This window comes from Mandrillus leucophaeus, unplaced genomic scaffold (genome assembly GCF_000951045.1).
Source record: "Mandrillus leucophaeus isolate KB7577 unplaced genomic scaffold, Mleu.le_1.0 Scaffold508, whole genome shotgun sequence".
Lineage (NCBI taxonomy): Eukaryota > Metazoa > Chordata > Mammalia > Primates > Cercopithecidae > Mandrillus > Mandrillus leucophaeus.
The window spans coordinates 922131-930920 of NW_012105453.1; the positions used below are offsets into that span (position 1 = coordinate 922131).

An 8790-nucleotide genomic window follows, 5' to 3' on the forward strand; every position below is an offset into this window, starting at 1 on the left:
AGAGGAGGGTTCATGGGGCAGGAGGGTGGGGAAGACCTACAGTAATAAAGACACAGATTTCTATGTGACCCTTCTTTCACACTGCTTCTGAAGGTCCCCTCTTTTAGGAATCCTGGCTCAAATAACTGCGCCGGGCTTAGATCAATCCCCAAAACCATTAAGTGCAATTATATTTCTCTGGGGCATTTATAGCTGGTTCTTTAGATTTTTGTCCTTGATCTTTATATGTGTGGCTCCATATACAGGCAGGTGTAGCATGCCACATAAGTCAGTGAGTTTCCTGAGGGTGGAATCTGTCTCATTTCTATCCCCATCACACTACCTAGGATTGACAGGCTTGTTCTGAGACTTGAGACTCCTGTAGGAGGCAGAAGTGACATCTTCAGTGCACACAATGTCATGCACAAGAGGTTACAGAGAGCACAATGAGAGAAAGGGGCGCTGAGCAAGCCCCTTCGACAGTTAGCGCTGATGTCCAGCTCCTGCACAATCCACATCTCCCAAAGGCAGGGCTACAGGAAGGGAAAAATCGCATGCCTACCAGAGAGTTGCTGGAAGGAGGGAGTAGCGTGTGCAGGATAAAAGGGGAAACTCCAGTGTCTTCCAGAGCACTGCAGTCTGAAACATAAATGAGCATGCTTGTAAGGGTCCCAATCAAGTTCCCCATCCAGGTGTAAGTGAAGCTTTCATTGTGAATTTCTGAGAAATGACATTTTTTGCACACAGATGTTTGGTTTTCCTGATGCTCTCTTCTTGGCCCCACCACATCCTCTCTTAGATTTTTCAGTTCCTGTTCCTGGTCTTAGGATAGTTTTGAGGAACTCTAGGTCTCTATGACTCCTTACTCCCTCAGTACCCCTCCCCTCACCTTGGGACCTGCCTCCTCCAGGATCCCCAGATTGTTTGTATCTGCTTTTCGGCACAGACCCAGAATCCACTGGGGTGTGCTGCCAGCTGGTAAAACAAGCCAAGGGTATCTGAGGGCCTTTGCCTGACCCCTTAAATTAAAGAAAAATAAATCAGATTTAAACCTGCTGCTTGCCTTTTGGCAGAAACTTATGCTGTGCCTCCCTCAGTGATGTGGTCCAGCTGCATCTGTTTGGATGTGCCGCCTGCAGTGGCAGGGCTATCTTCCTGCTTCTTGGTGGTGAGTGGCCAGGGCTGGTACTGGGATTGAAAATCCTGCCCAAAGCACTCCAGTTGTACCTGGCTTTCCCCAGCTCCCAGCTCTGTCTGAGGCCTCCACCCTCTGCTTCTCCAAGAAAACCTAGGCTCCCGACAGAAGTCCCTATAGTCCCAGCACCACTGCCCCCAACTCATTGTCTCTTTTTCTGTCTTCCTCTGCTTCACTCAAACGTCCCCTCTTCTGTAGCCATGCATCTCTCTAAGTAGCACATCTGTCCCCCAAACCTAACTGACATTGCTCATTTCCTCAATTTGAAAATCATCTCTTCATACTTACTTGATTTTTGATCCTTCCCACTAGACTGGAAATCCTATCAGGGAAGACCTCTTGCTGGTTATTCTCAGAGTCTAGCATGGTGCCTGCCTCATAGTAAATATCTGTTAAATGATTGAACAAATGAATGAATGATAGTACTAGGGACGCTGGGCTTGCCATGTTTCCATTTTCCCCCTTAGACAGTGAGATCTCTCTTTAGAGGGCCCTGTTCATTGCTGTGCCATATTTCCATTGCCTACACTGCCTGGAAATTTGAAATAAACACAAGTTGAAATTAGTAAAGTCAAATCAGAGGAGGCAAATCAGGGCTTCAAAGGCAGCTTGGATATGGATAAACTGACGTGGCAGGGATGTGCCTCAGGAAGCAGGGTAGGTAGGGCAGCTGAATGACGACTGAGAGGCTTTCGTGCAGAAGACAAGGAGTGGAATTACTGAGGGAAATCAAGCCTCGGAGTCAGGGAAAACAATGCAAAACCTGCCTTAATTGGAGGCGGCACCTTGGGTGAGTTACCTCTTCTCTCTGAGCCTTGCTTTGCTCTTCTGTAAAATGAACAGGACAAATGAGATTATTTGTAAGATTCCTTCTAGCGGAAACATCCCTTGGAGGAAAATTTGACACTGGAAAATAAATGACAAGTAAAAGAGAAGGTAACAAGCATCTTTCTCTGTCTGGAGGCCTGTGGTCTGGAGTTGAGTCACTCCAGGCTGGGTCACCCTGACCCCAGACCCATGCGCACTGCTACATGAGTAGACACTGCTATACCTGTGCATACCATACACACACCATGTGCACACAGAGGCCATCAGGCCTAGGGCCTACGTATACAGCCAGAGAAGAACCAGCTAAGGGAGATGGGGCACTTGAAATGCCCCCTCCAGAAAAAGACTAAGGCCAGCAGCAGAAGGAGGCCCATGCTCTGGTGGTGGGGATCCACTTTCACCAACAACCCAGGGAAAACCCACTGGCCGGTGTCCTAGGCAGAATTTCCAGTTTGGCATCTTCTTCCTCTTCCCTGAAAATACAGCAGCCTGTCCCACAGACATATAGAAAAAATCTAATTTTTACAAGGCAGTAGAAGCAAGCTAAATCTTTCTTCTGAGGTCGACCATGGGCTAGGAAATGCCAGCATGCGACCTCCTCCCCAAACCAAAGATTGGCATTTGCAATACCGGCAAGTTGAACTGAGCAAAATCAAATCAGGGGAGACAGATCAGGGCTTCACAGGCATGACTGGATACCCAGGAGGCAGCCTCTGTGTGACTGATAAACTGATGAACGGATGTGACAGGGATGTACAGCTCTGGAGCTGAGGCTAGTGTTCACATTTTTAAAAGATTACACTGTATATGGTTATATAAGTAGCTACACAATAGCCTCCATTTTGCCTGTTGGCCGACAAAGCCTAGAATATTTACTTTCTGGCTCATTTCAGAAATGTTGCCAATCCCTCCCCTGAACAATTGTCGCATCCCCCAGCTACTGGTAACACTGGAGCTCCCAGCACTGATGGGGACAGGGCAGCGATTCTCCTGTGGGTCACTGCCCTCCCTGCCCTCATCCGGTGTGCCCTCCTTTCTTCCCGGCCTCACTGTAAGGCCTGCAACAGCTTTTCTCTTCTACCCTCATCCTCACTGATTCTCTCACTCCCACTTCTGTCCCGCATCGCTCCATTTCGGAACCCCCTACAAGGTACTTGGACACACATCATCTTACATGACTTGCTTTTGCTTTACACTGACTGTTTCTCCTGTGAGACTTCAGCTCTATGAAGGCAGGAACCACATCCTAATATTTTTCCCAGCATGCCCTTCCACGCACAGGAGAGTGCTGGGCCCAGAGTAGCTGCTGAGTAGATCTGTGCCACTGAGGTCAAAAGAGAGAAGAACGCTTGTCCCTCACCCAGGGTCAATCTCCACTGTGCACAAATCTGCCACTTCGGAGGGGACTTGGAGAAAAGTGTCCCTGCACCGAGAGAAACACTCTGTGTCATCCCAAGCCTGGCAGCGCTTTCATCATTCGCACGAAAATAACACAAATCCCAACTCTATGGACAAACTCCGCCGGGGCTCCTTGTCTGTTTCATTCTCTCATCTAGGGGACGTCCCCAGCAGGGCAAGACAAGGAACTGAGACTTTTAAAGCATGTGAATCTTTTTTTTTTTTTTTTTTTCCTGAACCTGTAATTACCTAAGGTTTAGCAAGCATTTAGGCAGGAGAAGAAAAAAAGTAGGCAGTAAAAAAGAGGGAGCCCGATGTGTTGCTGTCTTTATATCCAACTGCAACCTGCTTTCTGGGCCTTGGTTGCCAAAGCTGGCAGATTATAAACTCAGGGGTGGTTTCCTCCCATGGGAACCAAGAAGCAACATCTGGATAAAAGGCTTGGCAGAGGCTCCTTGATTTAATCTTCTCAGGAAGGTAAAGGCTATGGAAATCAATAACAGCAGAGAAGCAGGGAAGGGTGGGCAGGGACAGGAAAGGGCTCCTAACCTCAGGTAGCCTGCGGAAAAGTCCTGACTCTCAGAGCTGTTCCCTGCTAATTACATCAAAAGGCAAAGCAGGATGGCTGGAGTGCGATAGTGGAGCCTGTTTCCAGAATCATAGCAATGGATGCGCTGAGAATATGGGGAGATGGAAATACTCTGAACTGCCTAGTGGGTCCCCCCACCTCCCCCGACCAATGATCCGTGACGGATCTCGCACGTCACTGGTCCCCAGGATCGAAGGCTACAACAGGGGACTGAGATGCTGGACTCCAGGATTCCCTCCGGAACCACTCTGGTCCCTTTAGGAAACCTGCTTCACAATATCCCTTCCTCCTGCAAAAAAAAATAATACAGGGAACCTCATTCTCTCATTCCCTCCACTCTGTCCTTGAGGATTTCTATAAGATTATGCCCATTTACTGGACATTTTAAAGATGCAGTCCATTCTAATTGGACCAACATCTTGTCAGGCACCTGGACACATGGAAGGCCCTGGGGGGCTTCTCTCTCGGTATTTGCTTGAGCCTAAAGGAATACACCTTCAGGTCAAAGGTGGTGACATCTCTTGTTTCAGAGGAAAGCTGGAGCCCTAGGGGTGATTTCCCCATCCCAGTCACTAGGTGTGTGCTAAACTACAAACATTAGCTTTAAAGGCAGAGAGGGCTTGGAGGTGAGACTGTGTACAGTGGAGCTCTGGCAAGATGCCCTGCTTTTAGGCAGATTGTAAATTATAAATAAATAAAGTGTCTCTGTTCTTCTTCCTTTGCCTTAGCATGCAATGAAAATCAACAGAGCCCTGTCTTCACAATCCTTCTGTTTCCTCCTCAGATTTGGTGTTAAAAGCTTCTGGCTAGAAACGACTTTGGACACTCACAGACCCTGGCCTTCCTTACCGCGCTGGCCATTTTATTTAAACCCACAATTCCCAACCATTGATTTATAGATCTCCCCTCACCCACAGGGAGACCTGGACACACCCTGAGATCTAGCCATGAAGCCCACTGCTGTCCTGGGGAAGGTGTGATTCCAGCCCACTAGCCCACCCTGGTGAGGATGTAAAACAGCCCCAGCTTTGGATTATTCAGCAGAGAAAGCAGCAGCAGGAATCCGGAGCCCCACGGATTCCTATCAGCAGATAGCTAATCCCAGAGAGAAATGCTAGCTAGTGTTGTGCCCACTGCAATGTTTTGCTACAGCCTTCCAGTGACAAGGGAACAAGGGGATTTGTTCTGAGTTTAGGGATTACTTGGGGCAAGGCCACAATCTGTAGAAACCAGCTTTTAACGTGAACAAGCAAATCCTTCCATTTGGCCTCTCACTGTTGCTGTTGTCATAAACACATTGCGTGCTGCTCTGCCATGCCAGAAGGGCAGTGAACCACCGGCGCAGGTCGCTCTGTGACTCGCACACTGGGGCTGCCAGGACTGCTTCATGTCTGTGGGAATCAGGCTTGTTTCTCAGAGCTGCTGAGAGCCACCCTGAGGAGGGCTTAAAACCTGCAAACAAAGGAATGAAAGCCAGTGCCGGGAGACCCAGCAAGACAGTCAGGGGTCTGATCCCCCTTTTCATCTTAGTGCCCTCCATACTCCAAGCTGACCATAAGGGCTAATACTACTGCTTCAGAGAGCGTCCCACAGGGGCATCCGTGCCATAAACAGCCTGGACAAAGCTCACCCACCATTGTCTATGAGGCACCAAGGGGTGCACTGCAAAGACGTCGCCAAGCAAATCATGAGCTTTTCAGATTTCCTCTCCCCCCAGTCAATGCGTTTGCTCTGACTTCAAAACCAGAAACAGACAGTGACAGACTATTTTTTAAAATGTCAGAAAACATATCAGCTGCAGAAAAACTAACACTTGCCTCAACAAGGTAACCTTTTATTTCCTGGGATTAAAAATAAAGAGAATAAATTATCAGAAGTATTCCTCCAATATCATTAAAATGCTTTTTGAAGAAAGTTACAAGAATTGTTTAAGGCGCACAGAAAAAGTCAGATTTGCCTTTCTTCAAGAACATTCTCTGCCCTAGACACAAAGCACCAATACCACATCCCAGAAAAGACAGAGGCTTGGAGACACAGGAACCAGAACAGCCCATACCAAGATCTCTGGCTCTAATATAAGTATCACAGAAAAACATCAGGACAACTCTTTCTTCCATAAATACAACATGTATCTTGAAAATATATCCAAAATATCTCTATCTAAACTACAGTACAAAAAGCCACTTACCAGGCATAAAAATAATATTTTCCCCTATACACAAATGTAATCATATGTAAAGCAAATTTGGAACACATGGATGGAGGAGTTACGTAATCTCTTGGGATCTGGGCTATTTAGAGTCATTTTTGTTTGGGTTATCCCTCTGCGGGGTATAGGAGACTGGCTACAAATACATCCATCTCACAGCGCTTACCATTTCAACAGCTCCTGCGTCATGGAATGTGGTACTTTTTAAAAATAGGTGACCCTTGGGTGTCATGGAAAGAAGAGAGAAAATGGGGGGATTGAGGGAGGGAGGAAAGGAGTGAAAGGAGAGGGGTAGACTGAGGTTACAGTGTGACTTCAAATACTCTGCGGTATAATGTAAATATCCATGTTCAGCAAGCCTCCCATTCCCTACCCCACTGCCACCAGTCTGCCTGAATCTCCTTTTACAAATCTGTTTCCCGGCTGGTGTCCAGGCACAGGGCATAAAGGGACCTCCGCAAGTCCACGTTGCTCTTGGCCTTGACGTTACACTTCTCTAGGGGGCAGCTGCTCCTTCGGGCACTGTCTGCATTCTCCAGGGTCCCCCCGGCCTTGCAGAAAGATCCCCTGCTCCCGCTGGACTCCTGGACCTTCCGCTGGACTCCTCTGTCCAGCCCCGGCCCCTGGCTCTGAGGGCCCTGCTCTTCCTTAAGGACTGCCGGCTCCTCGTGGTCCGTCTCCCGGTGGTAGAAGTAGTTGAAGTTGGAGACAATGACGGGCACAGGCAGGGCAATGGTGAGGACCCCGGCGATGGCACACAGCGAGCCCACGATCTTGCCCCCCACGGTGATGGGCCTCATGTCCCCGTAGCCCACAGTGGTCATGGTGACCACTGCCCACCAGAAGGCATCAGGGATGCTAGAGAAATGGGTCCCCTGGTTGTCAGCCTCTGCGAAGTAGACGGCACTGGAGAAGAGGATGACCCCGATGAAGAGGAAGAAGATGAGCAGCCCCAGCTCCCTCATGGAGGCCTGCAAGGTCTTGCCCAGGATCTGCAACCCCTTGGAGTGGCGGGAGAGCTTGAAGATGCGGAACACCCGGACCAGGCGGATGACTCTGAGGATGGCCAGGGACATGGCCTGCTGCCCATTCTGGCTGCCTCCTCCGCCCCCTGGCTGTTGCTCTGCCAGCTCGGTGCCCAGGGTGATGAAGTAAGGGAAGATGGCCACCACATCGATGATGTTCATGATGTTCCGGGAGAACCCTGCCTTGCTGGGGCAGGCGAAGAAGCGCACGAGCAGCTCGAAGGTGAACCAGATGACGCACGTGGTCTCCACGATGAAGAAGGGGTCGGCCAGGGTCCTGGGCAGGAGCGGTGCCACCGTAGGGCCAGAGGGTGGGGCCATGACCCCGCTGCCGTTGGCCCCAGGGGCGGGCGCGGGAGGCTGGTGGGGCGCTGGGGGGTGGCGGAGCAGCTCGCGTTCATCCCTGAACTCGGGCAGGGTCTCCAAGCAGAAGGTGATGATGGAGATGAGGATGACCAAGACCGAGACGATGGCGATGGCCCGCGCGGACCCAGAGCTCTCCGGATACTCGAAGATAAGCCACACCTGGCGCTGGAACTCGTTGCGGGGCAGGGGCTTCTCCTCTTCTTTAATGAAGCCCTCATCCTCGCGGAAGCGCTCCATGGCCTCCTCCCCCAGCTGGTAGAAGCGGATCTCGTCCGCGAACACGTCCAGGGAGACGTTGACCGGCCTCCGCAGGCGGCCCCCCGACTGGTAGTAGTAGAGGATACCGTCGAAGCTGGGCCGGTTGCGGTCGAAGAAGTACTCGTTCCTCAGGGGGTCGAAGTAGCGCAGGCGCTTGGCGGGGTCGCCCAGGAGGGTGTTGGGGAACTGCGCCAGGGTGCCCAGCTGCGTCTCGAAGCGCAGCCCGGAGATGTTGATGTGGACGCGCTGGTGGTGCAGGGACGCCGTGCCCAGAGCCTGGTCCTCCACCGTGCCCAGGCCGGGGTCGCCTTCTTCCTCCTCGTCCTCGGGAGGCGGCCGTCGAGGCTGAGGCAGCTCCTTGGGCAGCGGAGGCAAGGGCCGCACTCCCGGGTCCGCGTCTCTCTGCGCGCCGCGCCCCTTTGGCGCCGGCTCCTTGGGCCCATCGCTGAGCCCAGCCGTCGGGGGACACTGGAGCTCTCCCCCTGTGGCCTGGCCGCAGCCTGCCCGGGCCTCATCGCCTCCTCTGACGGTCATGGCACCGCCGTTCTCCAGGGGCACCAGGGCGATCTCCATGGCGCGGGAGCAGCGGGCATGCTGCGCCCCAGCTGACCTGCTCCCGCGCCCCCTACTCACGCTCGGCGGGCACCTCCCGTCAGGCTCCGCTCCCGCGGTCGGCCGGCCCCTCTCTGGGGCGAGCTGGGGTTGCTGGCGCGATCCCCTCGCTTGGCCCTGACGTCAAGAAGCCGCTGCCCTGCTCTCTGCCTCTCTCTCTTCTGGCAGCCCGTTACCAAGCAGCCGAAAAGCCTCCTTCCAGCAGATGCAACCTTCAGCCGTCCCTCTCTGGCTGCGCTGCGCTTGGCCTCCACCCTCGGCGCCTCCCCCGCCTTCCCCTCTCCCTTCCCCCTCCTCCTGCTTCCCCTCCCCCTCCTCCCGCTTCCCCTCC

The 8790-nt window shown here is 52.1% G+C and overlaps 1 protein-coding gene across 1 annotated transcript; it reads right to left on the reverse strand.

The window, feature by feature from the left end:
• Positions 1–5802: 5802 nt before the first annotated feature.
• On the reverse strand, positions 5803–8420 carry KCNA5 (potassium channel, voltage gated shaker related subfamily A, member 5). Its single transcript, XM_011996270.1, has one exon. The coding sequence runs from the start codon at positions 8418–8420 to the stop codon at positions 6603–6605; it is 1818 nt and encodes a 605-aa protein (XP_011851660.1). The 3' UTR covers positions 5803–6602.
• Positions 8421–8790: the final 370 nt, after the last annotated feature.

Excerpts from the sequence above, each read along its gene's own strand:
- KCNA5 (XM_011996270.1), bottom strand. The coding sequence starts at position 8,420 with ATGGAGATCGCCCTGGTGCCCCTGGAGAACGGCGGTGCCATGACCGTC.